The sequence below is a fragment of the Chroicocephalus ridibundus genome, chromosome 1, assembly GCF_963924245.1.
Source record: "Chroicocephalus ridibundus chromosome 1, bChrRid1.1, whole genome shotgun sequence".
NCBI lineage: Eukaryota > Metazoa > Chordata > Aves > Charadriiformes > Laridae > Chroicocephalus > Chroicocephalus ridibundus.
The window spans coordinates 212,477,279-212,498,470 of NC_086284.1; the positions used below are offsets into that span (position 1 = coordinate 212,477,279).

The window sequence follows — 21,192 nt, forward strand, 5'->3', positions numbered from 1 at the left end:
GCAGACATTGTCATTACGTGAAACCTAACATTTTAGGAAATGAAGCCAAAATTCTGCTTGTGTAGAGGGGAGAGGCAAGACTGGATACATGGAAGTCCAGGAGGCTTTTGAGCACTGTGAAATAGGGGTCCTACAGGTCTGGCGGGGCACATCCCCGTGAGGGTACTGGCCTTCCTACCAGGGTGCTCTGTTTATTTGTAAAGGCTTCCAGAAAGCCATCTTCCATTTGCGCCTAATGTTTAAACAAGGGGCTTATTTTCAAGGCTAATTTGTCTTTGCGTCTTAACCGGCCACATTTTCACAATTAGCCGTCTCCGGCCCCCCGAGCCGCGGGAGCTCGGCGGGGGATTGCAGCATGTCGCCTGGCAAAGGGAGGGAAGGGGGGGGCTGCCTGGCTGCCGTTTCCATGCGGTACAGGCAGCGTGATCAGAGCGCTAACACAACAGCCTGTGTAATTACATGTTCCTAGGAAGTGTGTTAGCTCCGCGGGGAGCTGAGTCCATTTGGAGAGGAGGAGGAGGAGAAGGAGGAGGAAGACACTTTCTTTTAGCGGGGGGGTGGTAAGGTGAAAAGGGTCAGTGCGTAACCCAGCTCTCGCTGGAATATGATAGAGGTAATTGTTGCTCTCAAGTGAACGCCGGGTGCTTCCCGGTTCTGGCTCCTCTCGCTCGTTGCTCATGTCTGTATTATGCAGGCGTCTGTTTTCAAAACCAGGCGAAGCAGGGCTTTGCGAGAAGAGAGAAGAGGTTTGACCCTGTTGGAAGCGGTACGTTGCGATATTTGACATTGTTTCCGCGCTAGCATCGCCAGGGCAGGGAGGAAGATGCAGAGTCAGGGGCACGGCAGTTTCCTGCAACCTGGGCGTTTATTTAGGTGGAGGGAGGAGAGTGGCAATTAAAAGCAATTAGTTCCAGTCCGCGTGCTGGGGTAGGGGGAGGATGGCTTGGACCGAACCTGTCACGTAGGTGTTTGATACACGTCCTGTGTTGCTGCTACTCACCGTGGCAGCGTGCGCCTGAGCTTTAAATATCCTGCAGTTCCCGGTATCTTGTTTCTCCAGCAGGCTCTCCATTTCATTTTCCTCCTCTCTGTAGTGTAAAATTTGGCCTAGCTTAAGCTTCTTTCCCTGGCTGAGAAGGTTATTTCCTTCCCTCCTCTCCTCCCCACCCCTTCATCCATCCTCTCCTCCTCTTGCAAATGCTCTCCGACCCTGATTTGGGGTTTCTCTCCCTGCAGTCAGCTGTGGGCTCTGTGGATGCTTTGCCGTGACGGAGGGCCGAGGGCTGACTGAGTCGTGGGGAGGATTTGTACGTAGGAAGAGAGGAGATGGCTGTGCAGCGTGCTCCCGAATCTGCTCTGAGCTTGCTGATGGTAAGTGCTTGCTGAAATCCGTTTGGGAAAGCCAGGAGCAGGGGGGGGGTGGGCAAGGGGAGCTGCACCGCACGGATTCAGGGCACCAAATCCACGGGAGGATTTTGCAGGAGTCACTGCTTGGCTTTTACAGGTCCCGGGGAACTTTGCAGAGGGCTCATCTGGTGCTTGCATGGAGACATTCCTCCCGTGAGGGGTTTTAAGACATCTGGACCAGTGCTCAAAGCTCGGCAGCAGTGGCAGGATTTTGGAGTCACCTTTCCGGCAGAGCTGACACTTGCATTTGGGGTTTATCCTGAGCTGTAGCTTTTCATTTCGTTCCTTATATCCGTGTCTTGAATTCTCACGTCCTTCTGCTTTCCCCCGCTTTTGCCCTTGCTGACTGGGAGACAACTTGAATGATGAGAGGGAGAGCTGGATTTCCCTGTTGGTTGGGAGGCGAGTTGTTAGCTGCGTCCAGGTACCCGGGAGTTGTGTCGTTTGGGGAAGGGTCCTCTGATGCCATCAGTCGCCGCTCGCCCGGCTGCAGAGTGTGTCAGCCCTGCCACTGCCTGCAGACCACAGGGTAATGACTAGAATTTATCCGAGCTATTTGCTACAACATGTTGAGCCACTGACCTACTTCTCGAAGTTCTGCATATTTATAATATTTTAAAGAAGATTATTTAGCAAAGCACGTGGCTGAGTCCGGAAACATGCCGCTGTCCTGCCGCAATTAAAATAAACCCTTTTGGTGGGGTATTAGAGAGTTGTTTAGCTTTACTGATTTTATTCTTTTTTTCCTCTCTCCTACTCTTGTTGCCATTTTCTATGCAGCAGCGTCAAGGATGGTTTTAGTCTAAGATCTCTGCTGGATGTTTTTCTGCCTAAATGTCACTGTAATGTTTCTGCTGGAGAGTTGTTAGAAGCAAAGCGCATGTGTGTGTGCACGTGTGTGAACGCATACATATATATGCATTATATATATATTTACATAATTATTATTACTGATGTCTCTTCCGATTGTATTAGGAAAGGGTCCCTAGCACCCAGGGACATGAGGAGTTTAGCAAAGGGAGTGCTGCAGGATGATAGCCCTGCAGTGCCTAAGGTTGTTAACAAAGGTCAAGTTGAGAAAAGCAAATTTTATGTCCATTACTCAAAATGCTAAACATGCTATTAAGCCTCCGCATGGTTTGTTTTATATTTGCCCCTGACTGACTTGCTGTGTAAGCTCATTTTATTTCCTCTTGCTTACCTCCGGTCTTCCTGGCTTTTTAAATGGGCTCTTTCTCTTTCTTTTCCAAAGATAAATTGATGGGTGCCTGTCACCCCTGTGTCATTGTTCGGGCTGTACATGCTTTTAGTTTCACTACCCTCTTAATTCTCAAGTTAAACCTCTCCTTCCCCTGCCTCTGTGCTCCTTGAACAGACCTTGTCAAACTCTGGTACCGTGCCAAGCTGCCCACAATTTTTCTCTCTTAAAACGTGGCTTTCTGTGGCTGCATGGCCTTGCCCCAGTTGTTGTTTTGAGGTTGGTCAGGTGTTTCTACAGCTTTGGTGCATAGTCTGGACCCCTTGGGTCTCCTCACCTTGGGCACAGCCCCGGGCAGGGTTGTTGTGGTCTCCCAGCCCTGCGTGGATGGGCTGGGCTGGGTTGGGGGTCCACAGCTGAAGGGGTTCCTGCCTTTCACCCCGTGGATGGTTGGGGTGGTGGCAGTGGGGATGTGGGGTTGCAAGAGGACTCATGTAATTCTTTCGGCTCTGCCCTGGGAGGGTCTGGTACTAGAGGCTGGTTATAGGTGTGGGAAAGGTGATTTGGTATGTAAAATGCTCCACTTTTCGCCAACTCCTCCTTTTTCCTTAGCTTTTTCCCAGGTTGTGAATCAGTTTAGTTAACTACAGAAACCTTGTCCTTTCCCCTCTGCTCTGCCTTGGCTTTGATTGCAGGTTTGAGGCTCCCCTTGAATCAATAATAAATTCTTGCATAATTCATCCTGCAATGAGCAGCTATAATGGCATCTCTTCTAAAACTGCCGCCCTCCAGAGATTAAAGGATTAGGTATCTTCTGGAAGTCCATAGAAGTAGCTTTTAATACCTTGATGGGCTTTCTCCATTGAGAGAGTTTTCTTTTAGCAGTGAAGAGTATTTCAGTACTGCATTTCCCCTGCAATAGGATGCAGAATGTGCATCCAACCATCCATGTTTTATAAGACCTAATCAGCAGCAGCATTTGGCAGTGCTGCATTGTACTCAGTCTGAAAATATCTCCTTCTCAGTGGGGTATCTCAAAGCACTTTTTGTTGCAGGTAAAGAAACGAAAGTACAGAGGCATTAATTGACTTCCCTGGAATTTGAGGCACTCAACTGAGCGACTCGAGTTAGGTGTTTCCTCATGGCAAACTCCTTTCTGATCAATGAAGATGGGCATCTCCAGGGAATGGATTTTCCTTCCTATAGAAGGACCTTCTATAGGGCATGGTTATCTAGCATGAGCATGCCCCAGCAGAGCGAGCTGCGCATGGGACCACATAGCATTTCTGGGTGCCAGACATGATGACAGCTCACGATGACTTACCTGTGCCTGGTAAATGCTACCCAGGACACGGAGTTGGCATGGTGTAAAGCAGCTCCCAGAAGGCAGGTCAGCGGGGAGTCGCGCATTGCTTGTGCAGCTGTTAGCACACCGGAGAATCTCATAAAACCTGCAGCCTTAGGTGGACAGGTCCTACTTCAGTTTAGTGAAAAAATATCGACCACACAATGAATTAATCTAAATTGTATCTGCTTTTGTTTTGATCTTGTTTTCTAGACAGTTGTCCTGGTTTGAGGGACGCAGGACTAATTTCTCCTTTAATGCTTGGAAAAACTGCACTTTTAGAAGACTCTGGTGTCTGAATTGGTGAAAATATTTACTTTATAGCCAGTCAGGCTATGTGGGATTCAAGGTCTCAGTGTCTTCGAGCCTCGCCAGGTGCAGGGATGAGGAGGAGCGAGACCTGGGCAGTTGACCCAAGATGGCCAAGAGGATTATTTCATAACATGAACATCACATTCAATATAAATTAGGAAGTTTGCTGAGGAGTTCTCCCTCCCTTGATGGAGGCAGTCCAGAGAACTTCTTGCCCCGGTGACGGACCCCTGAGCCCTTCCCTTCCTCCTGAAGCCGCAGCGCTCGCAGTGTCCCGCATTTGCTGTCCCTGCTGGAAGTGCGAAGCTTCCTACTGATAGATCAATATAATTCTTGTATATTTTATATTAGTATCAGGATCAATACTGGTTCTTTAGTATTATTGTTAATTATTTAGTTTTATCCCATCAAATCTATATTTCAACGCTTGTATTTCCTTGTTTTCCCCGATTCCCTTTCCTGGGTGGTGAGGGGTCATCAGGTGATAGAATAATTGTCTAAACAACAATAAATTGTTACGGGTTTCTCAAACCCTAACACCAGTTTAATAGGCAGGTGGGTTTTTCCCCCTGCTTTTAGTGATTTCTTTTCTTTTCCTTTTTTTTCTCACAGGCGAGGGCAAATGCTCAATGAAGGAGAATTTCAGCCTTAAGCATATATTTTCTTAACATAAAGATATTGTTTTCATACATGCAATCTGCAAACTTGTCCATTCTGGTAAATTACTTGTATTACAGATGGCTCTGGATTGTGCCCGGTCTGTAGAACTCCTGCCTCTACCTTGCCCGAGAGATCACAGCAGCTGAGGGATGTTGCCTGGTTCAGCATGGAGGAAATTGGGCTGAACTGTGCCCAAAGTTGCTCTGCCTGTAGCATTGTCAAATCATTAAAACAGAGCTTCCTCAGCTCCTGTGAACCAAGAGGGGGGAGCACCTAAGCATGAAATAGCAAATACCGTGTCTTGTTAGAAATGATAACACCTGCTGTTTTAAGATCATTAATGTTGATGGGAGTAAGTGCAATACCAGTAGGATTTTATGTCTGTCTTATTAGTATATTGTAAAATTTTAAAGCTGCAGACATATTGATTGCACAGATTTTAACAGCACACTATGTTATGATACCTGGTGTCTCTTGAGACAGCATTACTGCGTCTCATGAAAATAGATCTTAGGGACTTGACCTTCAAACTGCTGTAGGTCATAACACTAGCACTAATTAATCTGTGTTAAATGGCAATGGAGGTTCAGATGAGCAAGGTATACAGCTCAGAGCATACCAATTAATCCAAAATGATCTTAAAATGGTAGGGAAGAGGAGCATGGTTTTCTAAAAAAAAGCTAGCTCCAGCTGGCTCCTCTCACCCTCTCCATCAAATTGTAGCTTTACTGTATTTACAATCCAGCGTTGCTCTCTCTGGTCTGTATATATAAATGCTTTCCATGAAGAAATAACAATATACTATTTAGAAAGCAAGTACACTTTTAGATTAATGGTAACTGCTTGTGTTTGGAGGAGCATCTTTCATTTCAGGGGACTGTGTGATGTTTCACACTCTAAAATTCATTATTTTGTGTCTGAGTTGCGTTCAAAGCTGAGGTTGGAATAGAAGTGGATGTGAGATATCCTACGTGACCCTCACTACGTGGGACACAGTTACCTTTACAGCTCAAGGGGAAAAAGGCTGCCAACAGGGAATTTGGAGCATTAACTCACGCCATGGTGTTCACAACGGCCAGGATGAAAAGCGAGACATTGGCCGGCCAGCCCACCGTCGGGCCTGCCGGCCTCGGTGTTTCCTTGTTCTGTTGGGTTGAAGGCATTGCAATGGGTGTCTAAGGCAGACACCTGCAACAGAACGACATGTGAAAACTGCTCCATTTCTAAACCTTGGCATAAAAAATTAGCTTCTGAGTGTCATTGTCCACTGATAATCCCAGTTTGCTGCTGTGCTTTCAGTCCTCCTTTAAAGAGGATTCTCCTGAATCATCCTTCCATTCCTCAAGCAAAGCTCCACTGGGGTCCTCAAAACAACATGAATCTCCTTGATCTGATCACTCTTCTGAAATGTAGCACTGAACTCTGTAAGGTCGCCCTTAAAACACACAGATTTAACTGTATCTTTACCATGTGCTATGAGAGCCATGCCCTGCTCGGTTGGCTTCTGAGGTGTTGGATTTCACATCATTCTGGATATTTCACAAATTATTTCACGTTTGACTGCTAAGCTTTTATGGCTGAAGCCTGCCCTTGTGAAGGCAAATTTGGTAACTAACCAAAAAGATACAGAGCTTCTAAGACCCTTTTAGACCTAGGACTGACCCCCGCACGCCATAAAGCTCTGTTCTGTCCCACTCAAGCCTCTGGACAGATTGCAGCAGCGCAGCTTGGCTTGGAGGATCATATTAAATCCTTTGGGAGCAGCGAGGTTACAGGGGAAGGATGAGGTAATTTTCTGCCTCTCTCATCTCAGGCTTAAATTATCTCTATGTTGACAGTATGCAAAAGCCCTTGACATTCAAACCTCCTTGCTGCGACCTCATCTACAGACCGCGTTGACCTGGAAGGCAAGCTACGCTTGGCACGCTCCTTCTAGAAAAACAAAACCCACCCATTTGCTGTCATTGCATGGCGTAGGGGTTAATGCAGCTCTCGTCTGATGCTGAGGCGGTGTGACGTGTCAGCAGCGCGTGACCCGTACATGGGTCCAGGAGTAAAGCAGCAGGGCTTGGGAACGAGCAACGCCTTCCCCCAGGAACTGGCCTCACCGCTGACATCTGGCCCTCTTCAGCTTCGTGCCCAAAATGAGGTCTGTGGGGACACTTGAACAGCGAGGGGAGGTGATTATGCAGCCCTCTCCGTGCTCCTTTTGCAGATATTTCCACCCTGCAGGTGTGTGGGCTTCATCCACAGCTTTCCCAGAAAGTCTGGGCGGGAGATGAGAACACGCCGTGGCACCTGGAGGTGGCTGGGGAGGAGCCGGGCCGGCAGGAATCTCCCTTCCTTCTTCCTTGGCTCCTTCCTTGCTCCATCCAGGCAGTAATTTGTTAATGGGCTTCACGAGCAGCAAATAGCTGAGCTGTGCTGATTGCTTTTTTGGAGGATGGGATGAGAATAGCAAATTCCTGCTCCGTGCTTTGTGGCTGCTTGCTACCATGGACCCAAATTTTAGCCATTTCTTGTTGATAAGTTTCCCTGTAGCACTGAATTGTATCTGAACTTTACTACGTGCCTCCGTAAACGTGCAGTAAGACTTCAGACATGGTGATTTAATTCAGTTGAATGAGATTAAACACTCCCTGGGATTGCTCTTGGCTTCCCTGTGGTGGATGTCACCTTTTACCCATCTGAGCTGCAGGACTACAAAATCGTTATCCCTGCAATTCTGCTCGAGTGCATGCCATCAATTTTCTTTTCCTTGTCCCTCTGCATGAACATGTGCTGTAGAAGAAGCAGGCCATAATGTTTGCACATCTGAATTTTCCCATTTATTACTACGCTTTAAAACACGAGTAAGAGGGATTACTGGTTTATCATATTTTTTTATTATGAATATCACTTGTGCCTTTTATTCCAGCTGCTCATTCGGAATGACTGATAAAATTATCTCATCAGAGATGTGGCCATTGATTTATTTTTTTTTAATGATGCTATAGACCATTGCTATTTGTAGAAGAGAATTAGTGGGCACTTGAGTAAATGATCATTATGATTAATTGGAGCCTTTCTACAGTTAGGAGTAAAGTAACGTATTAACAGTCTACCAGCACCAGCAATGTCCCCTTCGTTTCATGTGTCTCGCTGAAAACAGAAGCCACCAGCTGGATGTGGGGCCAGTCAGAGGGACTGGACTGAGTTCTGGGCTCTCCCCAGCCAGCATGCTGTCCCCAGCTCTCCATGACCACCATAAATGCTGCTGGGGAGAGCATGTTTCCACCCCAACCATCACTGGCAAGCCTTAGGTGAACATCTCCCCTGCGCCCCTCCAGTCAGATGCATCCATTTTGCCCCCACATGTCTTAATTTTCTCTGATTTTAAACGCCAACAAGCAAAGAAACTTGCAGAAGTGAGTTGAAATCAGTCATTTCACAAACAGGTTTTAATGGCACTGAGCATCAAACTAACCTGAACCCATCATCACCTTCAAGTGACAAGAATTTTCTTGTTTAAATGAGTTCTTGGATTAGCCTGAAGATGAAACTCTCAAAGCACATGAAGGGAGGTTCCTGCTGGCCTTTTGGAAGGGTCATATTGGATTAGGTAGTCCTACTGAGAGCCCTGTCAGCACACACTTGTCCAGCAGCAAAGCCTGAGACCAAGTGGCATTTCCAAAGCCTTGCTGGAAGGCAGTGTGGCAGATCCTTCTTGAGAAGACTCCCAGAACACGAAGAGACCTACAGAAGTGTCTGTATTTGATGGAAACAAAAGCCATAGTGAATGCCAGAAACCTATTGAGAGGAACAGACCTGCACAAAAAATCTTACCAGTTTTTCACGTCCTTCGTGGGATTAAAGCTGGTAATCCCCAAATTAAAGCCAGCACCTACTAGTGCTAGTTCTAGTGCCTGGCGTCAGCTTGTCAGGTCTTCAAAAACCTAGTGATTGTGCTGAAATACCAACAACTGACCAGGAATGATAAGACCTGAGCCCACAGTGATTTTTTTCAGAGCATGTTGCGAAAGCCTTACTGAAATAATAAAACATAATGAATGGAAGTAAACCAGGAGAGCATAAAGCTGGGTGGAAAAATAATCTATACTGATATTCTTTGTAAATCAGTAGCAGAGATTTTGGGCTACCACATAATTTGGTAAAAACAGGATATCCCTTCCCCTTCCGGTCCTTACCCCAACACAGGCTGCCCACCTCCTGCAAATGAAGGGTTGCTCTCCACAGTGTGTCCTTCGCTGTCCTCCCTTCTCTCAATCCATTTACAGCCACCAGAGAGCTGAAAATTATTTTTACGGTGGTTTTGCTAGTGCAGAAGCAGAATTCACACAGAGCCTTGCTCCACAATATTTTTCTATCTGTGGGCAGGCTGTGATGAACCTCATATTGCAAGACACTCGGCTTTGGCTCCCTATAATTTGTGTGAAGTTAATGAAGGAGTGTTGTAGAACATATGTTTGGCTTAATATAGGTTCCAGCTTTTCTTAATATAACATATTAAAGCAAAACCCGGGACAGCTTCACAGTAAATAAGATTGAAATGTTTTTCATTTTTGAATAATATGAGGCTAATTGAGTCGTAGTGGTCAAGGCACATTGTATTTCCTGGTAATTAATTTCTGTCTGTGACAGTTGACTGCATAAAACTACACCTTGGGCCATTAACCCCAGGTCATTAGTACTCAAGGAAATGTCTAGTGAAGGTCATTATTACTGCTCTTATATCAGCTATTGTAATAGAAAAAAAGTTGGAATGAGCTTTTCAAAACCCAATTTTCCGTGTTCTGGTCTCATTTCAGAGATCTGGGAGCCAAGACTGTTCTTGGTTTTTCTTCATGTACATTGATTTTAATGGGATTAGAGTTTTCCCACTTTCTTAAAAACAGGGACCACTTAATTGAGTGAGGATGTGAGTGAGTTTGTGAGGATGATGATCTAGTTTTACGTGGCCAAAAATGTTGGTCTTGCCAGAGGAATGGCACAGCTTGTGTTCTTATTGGCAGTCCCAGTGGGCTGAACAATGACTGAGCAAAAACCCAAACAGTCCCTGGTGTTGGCTTCGTTAACAGTAAGGCACAGACACTGGGTAGGTGGCTGTGGGGCAAATGGGGCAGTTGTTGTGGTGTTTGTGTCCTGATATCTCAGGCTTCGGTTGAGTTTCCAAGATTTTGGTGATGGACCAAAATCAACCTGCTCATGAAAACCAGCCTTGGTTGTAGCTATCCTACAGCCTCCAGAAGGGCTTCTCACTTCCAGCTCAAGCAGGAGCTATAAGGAGACTTGCTTTTGTGCTGTCCCTCAAACTGCTGTAGGTCAGAGTCCCCAGAGCAGCAGGGTGATATTTCTGCTGAAAACTAAAATTAAAACCCGACAGTTGCAAGAAGCATTAATAGCATTTCCTCCCCTGGCAGACTGGAGAGGTTAAGAATTCTGCTTTTTCTAGTTAAAGACAAAGAAAGTGCTAATGAAACCAAAAGAATGAAAAACATTTTATTTAGTACCTTCCTTTAACAAGATATTAATAATAATAGCACTTATTTACTATGTTAAATATAGTTTTATGTGGAATGCTGTTTTCTCTAATCATGTGTTTAAAATAGGGTGGGTATTTCACACGGACAAAAGTCCTTGAATCAGTATTCTGAGACTGTAGGCTTTAATGAGATTCCAAGGAACCACTTCAGCTCTAAATAGACAAAATTACAGACCGCAGAAGATACAGTGATGGCACGAGAAAAATGATGGGGAAGTTTTCTATCTTGATGAAGTTCCTAGTAGTGGGGTTTTTTTTCCCCACTGTGAAATTTTGTTTTGGAGTCAGGACTTAAATAATTCCATATGAAGAGACCTGTACTGCCCTCTTGATTGATATAGAAACTCATTTTGTCACCATCTTTACTGCAGTATATGAGAAAAGGCTTATTTGCTCGGAGTCCTCTACTGATGGATTGCTCCTCTTGAATTCTCTTCCTCCTCTGTATCTAATGCCAGATGCAGCCTCTGCTTTCCACTGCCTTGCAAGAAGAAAGAAAACTAAACACGCTGCTTACACTGGTTCCTACACAAATGTAAAAACATTTGTGTACTGTGGGAACATTTTGACTCATTCTTTCATCAAAGTTTTACTACTGGACTTCTTTGGTCAGGTAGTGTTTAGGATATTTTAGGGAGTTTCTCATTTCTGGATGCACCATTTAAATTTGAAGAGCTAAATAAAGAATCATCCACGTGGAATTTCCCTGAGAGCTTTGATTCACCAGTAGGAATTAAACCTTAGCTGCAAAGTCCAGAGGTGTCTGGTGTCTTGGACATGGCTCCTGTTCTGAATGTTGCTGTTTGGTTTCTCTCTGGTGATTTACCTGAGATACCACTTCCAAATACAGGTTTCAGTCATTAGCTTTCTACATTTCTCCCAAGAAAACGCATCTGTGCTCACATTGCAAATAAAACGTGTCTGTTGTAGCTAGCCCAAAATATATTTGGGGAGAAGAGGAGGAAATGAGTGCTATCCACTTGCATGATGAAATGTAAACCGATGTCAGAGCGTTACTGGACCTTTTAAGACTGTATGACCACACGAACAAAGGAAAAATCCAGCAGTTTTGTATGTAATAGAAGTAAGGAACAAATCCTTTTCGAAATCTGCATTATTGTCCATGTATAATAAAGCAGGAGTGGCTTAATTGCCAAAGCCTATGCAAACAGAATAGTATACAGTCATCTCTGAATAAGAAAGCAGTCCGTTTTAATTTTTAATAATCTTTAAATAAGTAAACATTCATAACACTTCTGGTATTTGTGCACTAACACAACTGTCTCTGGGTAGCCAGCGCCATTCTTTCATACGTAAGCTGGTGTCAGTTGATTTCTCCATGGTCAGTAGCTGTAGTTGAGTCTGTTTAAGTTCCATAAAACTTCCCCCATTGCAGAAAACCATTTGTGTCTGAGAGAGAAAGATTTGATCTTTTCTTAGGACCGAGCTGGGAGGAGAGTGTAAATCCATATTGCTCTACTTATCTCCGTGACATTTCCAATTTCTACAGATGCAATCAAAACAATTTGGCTCATTGATCTTGAAACTCTTTGACGATTTCACCCTCTGAGCTGAGTGGTGTGACCCGTACTTGCTTTTCATCGATAAAAGTTTTTACCTAGATCAAGATCTCACGGTTGCTGCATATTAGCTATGAATCTTGGAGACTGTTATTGGTTTACTAGTGAAATATTTATTTTCAAACTGAAATGAATTCTTAAATGAGTCATTGCATACATACCCTGCCTTGATATTTTTAGGTGCTAAAGCCACTGTTTCAATGAGGCTGGGATGGAGAAATTGTCCATAATATTTCCGATGTACAATTAAAGTGCCATCTGCCTCTGTGATGCAGCAGATGTATAATTGATATTCACTGCTGATTTGCCACTTGGTTTTCTGCAGACATTGAATGCTGTAATTGTTTATACAGTATGATGCTAAATACCCATGTGAGAATTTTCCTCCTCACGCGTTCCCTACCAGAAGTATCGCTACCTTCCCTAATACTCAGAAGGTGGATTCATTAAAAGATAATTTACAGTTAACTAAGCCAAAATCTTACAGGAATCCAGTGAGTAAGTAAGAAACAAGTTTTCAAAAGGAGCGCCTCATTCCTGTAGGATCACGGTTTAATATATGAAAGCTTGTTGGGAAAACTTAAAATGTTGATCCCAAATCTGGTTACCTTTGTGCACTGATTTAAATGCAGGATGTAGCCAGGATTAAAGGAAAACAGTTGGATTTATTTTTTCCCTCCTTTCTTGCAGAGATGTGAACCTTCTTCAGGGGAAAATATTTATGTAGAGTAAACCCAAAAGGTCAACTATAACATCAAAAGGACTGTTTTTTCTAGAGCAAAGACTATTTAAATAAAAAAACAGAGATAGAAACCGCAGCAGTTAATTCTGAACAGATGGGAAAACAGAGATGTGCTACTTTTTTTTTGCACCGTCATTGCTTTTAGGAAATGCAATCATTAAAATCTTGATCAATCAGCAGGTGTTAATTTTACCCTGTGACTGTCTTCTAAGATCCTCTGCCTAAGAATACTCTAGACCTGAATCTGCTCATGCTGAAATAAAAGCAAATGTCCCTAGTAACTTCAATGGCAGGAGTTTAGTGGCTCTATTTTATATTGCTGCCCTTCTTTTTGACAGAAGTGGCTTTTTAGCACATTAGTTAAACTCACTGTGAAGTGCCAATGATTGTCCAGGGCTTTGCATTCGGCTTCAAAAGAAAGAAAAATTGGTGATAGAGAATCTGAATCTGGCCTTGTTGAAAGTAACATTTTGAGTAATCATTTGTTAAGCCAGTGCCTGGCTCGCAGGAAAAGCCAGGTCTCCAGGCACTCAGAGAAACCAAGGTCCATCCTGTCACAACTTGTTCCCTTTTCGCAAGCCATTGCCTCTATGTGGCACCAGCGTGATCTAAGAAGATCCCCTGTGTCTTCCCAAGGCTGAACATTTGCTCTCATGTATTCAGGGTATCTAACGGTAACAGTTTAAAGGACATCATGGCTGATGGTTATGGCACAGATCTCAGGGGGCAGCATAAGCGAAGGACCAAGCCGGGGGCTGAGGATGCTGGAGAAGGAAAGCACAAGGCGTTCAGGGGATGATCTGGGGAGGGAAGATAGAGTCAGATCTGGGGAAACGGGGCTGCACTGCACTGCAGATCTGGTTCTGTTCAGGTTTGCTTTCAGGTCTCTACTGCTATTTGAAGAAACCCCCCAAGTTATAGACAGAGAGACAACCCAGGAGAAACCGTAAATCTGACTATGTTAATGCTATTAAACATTTGAAGTAGGAGAGGAACTGCTATTCTCCATGAGACATTTCGTCACAGCCATGCTGGGTCCTCTGTGATAAATGCAAACAGAAATCCAGCTACAGCACAATGGATGGTTAATTTTACCCATGCACCTTTTTGTTGAGGTCTAATGGGGCTCTTTGATGCGGAGAGATGACACCATCTGAAGGAGAGAAACTTCACACTGTTGCTTGGGTGTTCCTGTGGATTTTTTTTTTTTTTTTTTTTTTTTTTCCCAGTATCTTTCTCCAATTGGTATGACAAGCTTTTGGATATGTTTGTTGCGTAAAAATTTGTCTTCAGGTTTAGTTTATACTGACTGAGAAGGTGACCTGCAGAGGGGAATGTTACCGTCTCAGAGCACGTGTAATGCAACGCTCAGGCTGAGCCTGGATTGTGTTGGGAAGCATACAAGAAATTAGGACACAGCTTGATAGAGAAGGATACGCAGAGGGGACTGAACTGTGATTAAAGGCAGCTGGAAACTTGCACAGATATGGAGGCAGCACTAAGCTGGCAGCCCAGATCTTGGGAGGAGCAGGTTGAGCATCTCCCTGTGACGTACATCCGCTAACTCAGCACCATCCTTGCGCTGCTACTCTGTTGGTTGAAATGTGGCTTGTTCTCCTAATTGTACTACACGACAGAGAAACAAATCAGCCATAGAGAAAATGGTTTTGAATATTAGTCGCTGACTGGCTGAAGTGTTTAGTTCCTGTTAACACAAAGTGTCAACAAAATGAGTTTTCTACCCCTGTTTAACTCATGCTTAAAAATGAAACTCCAATGACAAATTTAAACTTTTATTCAAATAAAAATGATCAAAATTAATCTTTCTTGGATACTTATCACCTTTTCAATTCCTAAAAATTACTTGAATGTGTGGAACCGCCTTCCTTCCAGTAGCAGAGGACAAAGAGACCACAGCAGCGGAGGCGAGAAGCTGCAGTACCCATTTGGGAGTGAGAATGGAGGGAGAGTCTGGTCACAGCTCCTGCAGTGCCTTTGAGTTGATATAAAAAAGGTGCTAGGAAAAGTGGAGAACCCATCCAGGGAACAGGGACATGGACCACAGGACTCCAGTCACCCAACCAAGTAGGTCCCAAATCAGGAGACTTAGGGACAAGTTCAGTGGACAATTTGCCTTCTGGTTCCTTCCTTTCCTTGTGGTCCTGGCAGGAGAGGGGAATGGGTTCTGTGACACTGAGATATGGACCTCTCCTGAGAGCTCATGTCTCCACAGGCTTAGGAGAGCCGGTGACAGAGATTTCCTACTCACCATGGAAAACAAAGCAGTGTATTTGAGGGTACTCGGATGGTTAATGGTACCCACTAGACATTCAGATGTCAGTTGCCTGATATCAGCTCTGGTGACACCTCATTCCTTTGCAAACACCACCTGCAGGCGACAATATACATTTGTCAGAAGCTTTTAAAGTTGTTTTGGCCCTCTGCAGCACTGTTCAGTTTATTTTGTGTGTTAACAAACTGCAGCTTGTGATTCCCACTGGATCTCCAAAAACATGTGAGCAATACTAAGGAACTAGTCCCTTGTTCCTCCAGGCAGGGGGCTGGAAGGATCTCCTTGGGAGGAAACAAGTTTTCTTTCCTCCACATCTCTTCCACTACAGATTTATTAGATTCATTTCTGGCTCTGCCAGTCTAAATAAGAAGGCAGCTTCCCCTCAGAGAAGCGTTCAAAGCTTCACATAAAGTGTCTTAATTTTTACCGTGTAGTGGTGTGCGTGGCAGCTATGAGCTGCAGCATTTACAAAGGCACCACAGTGTGAGAAACCACAGCGAGGGCTTCCAGAGCACAACATCTGGTGGGGGAGCCTGAAGTGATTAGAAAAAGTGTTATGCTATTGCCAGAATCAAATTATCTGAAGGTGTCCTGCTGGTAAGCAGTAGCTACGAGCTGTACTGAGTCCTAAATTGGTGAGTACAAGAGAGGTAGTATTAGATCTTTAAATCCCTCTTTGGGTTAAGCTGGGTTTTGTCAATACTCTCATCTAAAACCTATTGCAGAGTGTCTCAAGCTACAGGCCACTGCTGAAACAAATTTTATTTTTGCTTCTACACATTAACGTTATGTTCCCCAGTTTTGGGGAACGTTTCCCATCACAAGTTTCCATTAGGAGTGTGAAGGGCTTTGCTGGGAAGCAGAAATTGATGTCTCTCTTGTTCTAGGATGTCTCTGGCATTCTTAAAAATAATCTCTTCTACCTGTGGAGAAAGGCGTCTTCACAGGACAGAAGATGAGATAACTGTAGCCGAAAAATAAGCTTGCAGGGGATGTGGAATGGCAGCCTGTCGGGTGATCTTTGCCATCCAAGGTGTCAGGCCAGTGTAGGTGGTAGCTGCATCCCAGCTGAGATGCAGTAGCTGGCTGTGGGGATGCTCCCCTTCTGCTCTTTGTACTCTTCCTTGACAGTCTGGGTGAATTGATTTTCCTTTGCTTTGCAGTAGATAAAATTTAACTCCTAGGTGTCAGCTGAGGAACAGTAACCCCAGCTGCTTCATGTCTAATGGTTAAGGTGGTCTTATCATTCCCTATTGCACTATTCATGCAACCATCTAAGAAAATAGAAATGTCAGGTTTTGAAGGCCTGCATAAATTTTTAGCACAGGATGGGGCATCTGTGGAAGCGTTAGACAGATTCACTTTCTTTTCCCCTTATAAAGACAAGTCAGCCTCCTGCTGAGAATTTGCTGCTCTTACCTCCCTCCCCACATCCAGCTAATCAGCCAGGATCATCTAAAACTTCTTCCCTTACTCCCAGTCATACCTCTATACGCTACTACACTGCTACTGTGTTTGCATTAGTATGACACCTACTTCATTGTAACAGAAACTTTGCAAACACGGCGAAAAAAATTTAGTATTTCCTTTTCATCCTTGAGTTCACATCTTTTAGATCATTGTAAATTGGACGTTTGTCTCCCTTGGCTGGTAAGGATGACCGCATCCTTTGCAGGTTTTCCTCCAGGGAAATTTATAGTAAGATTTAAATGCGAAGTGAATGGTCCCCTTTAAGGTTACACATGCTAAAGGAATGTGACTTATGAATCCTGTTGGCAGTAATGGCTGCATGAGAATATCAAACACTTAGTCAAATCAAGATTTTGCTGTGATGCCTCTTGCACTAAAAGGGTTGCTATAAATTTTGTACTGTGCCAAACATTTTTATGTGTCGCAAGTATGTGGGCTGTCTTTGATGCTTACGAAAGTTGAGTCTGTTTTGCTTTTGTTACTGACTGCTGGAGGAACACGTGCATATGTTTGTGTAGCTGAACGGAATTAAAACTCATCTGGATTGCAGTGTCAACAACAGAGAATGCTGCTGCCTGCAGTAAAACCAGGCAATAATGTTAAACTGCAAATAAATCATACACCTTGTGCTGGGAAGACCAGTGTTATTTTCATAATTTCTAGTGGCCAGCACAGGAGGCATCTTCTGGATAGAGCGGATTCAGTGGAGAGTAGCAATTTGCCTAAAAATTGCCTGCATGAAATATTCATATAAAAAATTGCCTCATGCAGTGAATATTTGAACAATTAAGAGTCTGTTCACTGTCGCTTTCTAGCCTCGGGCAAAGCTAGGGGCCTGTCTTGAGGACGGTGGTGTTTGTAGCCTGCCAACTGACTGGTACCTATGGGATCATACTGGAACAGATGGGAAGACAAAGTAGCAGAATCCAGACACCGAGGAGTTTTTAGCTTTTTGGTGTGTCTCACACACTGGACTGCTCAATCCAGAGCTCCACCAGGAAGCCTGGCTCTTCCCTGCTGTCCTACTCCACAATGGTAAGGGACAGTGATGGGGACAAAAGAGACACTAATGCATGAGCCATGGCCGAGAAAGGTGACTGTGACTGACGTGATCTGAACAGCAGGGCTCAAACGTGGGCACGAGGTCCAAATATCACAGCAAATATATTCAGAGCCTCATGCATGAGGAGTGGTTGTCACAGCTTCCCAAGTCCCTCTTGAGCAGGGGACATGAGATGCCTGTGGATGGAGGCAGGCACGTCTTCAGACACAGTCTTGTTTTTAAGCAACATGGGCAATTTTAAACAGAAAAAAAATCCACCCAAACCCCAGGTTTTGGGGTACCTTGGGGATAAATTTTTCCTTCACCAGCAAAATTCAACCTGTGCAAATTCCTGGAGCTCTTCTTTCTTTTGTGGGTTTATTGTCTTTGAAGAAATGTCTTTGTCTTAATGTCATGCTAATTGCTTGACTGCAGCAGGGATTTTAGGGTAAGGTGTAGGAGCACCAGGGTGATCTCAGGGGCTCAGCCTGTCCCTTGGCACCTTTCTGAGCAGGGGCACAAGTGTGTGCTGAAGTTGTCCGCTGGCAGGTCTTTTTGGATGTTGCCTCAAACTGCCTCTCTAACGATGAGGCCATTTCGCAGTGGTTCAGTGAGGTGGCTATGCTAGTGGCTAGACCTGAAGGAGGTTTTAAAACCAACTCTCCAACACGACATTAAAAAATTATGGGGGGAAGCAGGGGGCTGTGATTTTACCTTTTCATTCGTTTTTCTAAGCAGGGCTGAAGAGTTTTGTTCCTTTTGGGTTGCCTGCTTGAGTCCCGCTGAATCAGGACAGAAAATTACTGAACGCATGAGAGGAGTGCAGTAATCATTTGGGGTCAGTGAACTATGGATTGCAATATTCGGCAGAGTTATTGCGCCTGCCTGTGAGCCGCAGCCGTGCCCCTGCTCTCCCCGCCGGCAGCCGCGGGAGCGGAGGCGAAGGCTGCTCTGCATTTCACTCACTTGGCCTTTTCCATTGTGCCCCCTGAGTCACCAGCCCTTCCTACCTGCTGAAGCCTCTCACGCTGCATTATTGATTATTTTTAATCAAAGGGATCGGAGTTATTTTCCCCAGTTGACGGCTTGCTTCGTGTCACTCTGCTGATTATTGCGACTCACTGAGATGATGAAAATAACCATCCAGATCATGAAGTTTAGAGGCGGAACATAGGGAAAATCTGACTAGCCAATGCAACTAGTTTTGTTTGACTTGATGTTTGATTTTTTTTTTTTTTTGGCCTCTCTGGCTCTGTATTGTACGAGGTATTTTACTTTTGCTTCCCCAAGGCAATCTATCGATAACTCAATGACAGCTCCCTGTTCATATTCCTTGGTTTCTAAGACTCTGGATACTAGACATGAATTTTGAGGCCCTGGTTTCAAGAACTGGCATACATTTTCTGTATGCCCTTGGGCAGTCGCCTTTACCTCTCAGTATCTTCTGTTTTTGTAAACAGGTGCAATGTCCTTTTTGCAGGACCCCTCTACGCATCTCCAGTGTGCTAGGTGTTTTGGTAGTCCCTAATCCAATAATGAGAGAGAGGAGAAGTAAAACGGGTTGCTGACCTATGCACAAAGATGAACATATAAGCGAAAAAGGGAGATCTTGCTGGAGTGGATTCAAACTCTGTCTCCTCACCAAGGAAGACTTGTGTGAGCGGAGGTTCATGCTGTGGACAAGCTCCAGGCTGCCATTCACCATGCTGGATGCAACTCCTAGCTCCCTAAACCCATTCATTAGTCGGAATTGGGCATCGTACTGTTGCTACCATGACCCAAGCTGTAACAGTGATAGGAACTTTCAATGAAAACTTCATGGCCAAACTCTGACAGCCTGCTTATTAATGACATGCAAATTATAGACGTTCAAACATTTGCACTCAATGCTCATAGCTGTTTCTTTGATTGCTAATGATGTTGATTCACGAAGAAAAAGCTTTCTAAAATTAAGAGACTATTTCATGTATCACACCAAAAGCAAATGAAAGGATGTTGCATATAGGATTTTTTTTTTGTCCTGTTAAGCCCTGCCCAAACACCTCGGGACTCATAAATTAGGTGGATATAAAATGCAATTTACCAGCAAATGAGCTAGTCTTCCATTTTTAAACAGAATTATAACTTAGAGTAAACAATACACATGCACATTTAGTTGTGAGCTTCTGTCCTGAATTTACTATGCAGTTGTCACAGATCTTTATTATTTATTCATGTTACAAGATCAGCACAATCATTGTACATGTCCTAAAATGCTCATACCCGGAGCAAGCTGTCCACCTATAAACTTGTGATGCGAACTACCTTTGCAATTCATCCTTGCAACTAGAGATTTTTTGAGGGCGAAAGACAAGAGGTCAGGCACCTAACGTAGAAAAAAACCCTCATAACCTCTTACAAGCAAAACCAAAGTGAAATCCTTTCTGTTGAATTTCATTGCCACGCAGGCTTACATCAAGTCTTCCATAAGCTGTTTTCTTCCATAAGCTCTTTTCTGTTTGTTTTTCTGCTGAGTGTGAAGGTGCTGAGTACTGTTAGAAATAAGTACATAAATAAGTATTCCTTTTTATCATTTGCTTAAATTGGAGCCTAATTCTTTGGAAAATCTGATCTTCAGTACCCCAGCGGGTCTACAACAGTAAATAAAATTGCCTGGCTGGTTCAGAGTTTAGGCTATGAATGTCTCTTGACATGGCATAGGGAAATTGTACGCAGGGATGTGTTCATGTGGTCTCATCATCTGCTTTCCCACAAGGGCCAAAGAATGAAAATGGGTATTACTAGGGCACCAACCTGTTTTGGAGAAAGTAGAAATTTGAAACTGGACAGATTGTGACTTTGAAGTATCCATTTTCCTTTTGTTTACCATAAAATAAATGTTAGGGACAGGCTTAAAGCTAAAGGAGGTAAATCCGTCACTGATGATTTCTGGGTGCAGTCCTTGGCCTCTTCCAGACATACTTTTTTAGAGGTATGATCCTGTAGAAGCATCAAACTGCATCACTTGCAGCACTATCCCAGTTCTAACATCTATTCCTAGAATACAAGGCTCAACATCAGTATAGCAATGCAGTCTGACCTTATAAATAATTTAACCAACAGAGGCTTTTAACCAGTAATTCCAGTATTCACTGGTCAAAAAGACGTTATCTGTCCAAAATATGTACTCAGGCTTCAGCTGATGTCTGGTTTACAAGGTATCTGGCTAGCCTGGTGTATGGGTACATGCATACAAAGATGACAGCCCAACGAATAATGCATACAAAGATAATGGCCCAGTGAATAATTAGGAAGAGAACAAACTTCATTGAGATAAAATACGTGAACTTTAAATAGTAAAGAAGAAATACCGGATCTTGAAGCCCAATAAGAAGACTGACCAGCAGATCTTGATGAGTCAGCTTAGTCCTGTTTGCCAACCTATTTTAAGTTCACATTATCAGTCAAACAGAGGAAAGGTTTATCCCCAGAGATTCTTCTTTAGAATCTCTACAAACAATATTCTACAGCTGAAGTAAAATGATGACACTTGGGACTATAAGTACTGATGCTATTACTTGAGAAATGCAACTGCATCAATTTTTTGCTATGTACAATATAG

General features: G+C 44.0%; 1 protein-coding gene across 1 annotated transcript in view; it reads left to right on the plus strand.

Annotated features, from left to right (window-relative positions):
• Window positions 1–594: 594 nt before the first annotated feature.
• FRMD4A (FERM domain containing 4A) overlaps window positions 595–21,192 on the plus strand; it is a 390,969-nt gene continuing 370,371 nt past the window's right edge. The window contains exons 1-2 of the mRNA XM_063323590.1: window positions 595–766; window positions 1,237–1,371. Coding sequence (XP_063179660.1) covers window positions 1,327–1,371 — 45 coding nt within the window. The 5' untranslated portion in view covers window positions 595–766; window positions 1,237–1,326. The remainder of the gene's footprint in view (window positions 767–1,236; window positions 1,372–21,192) is intronic.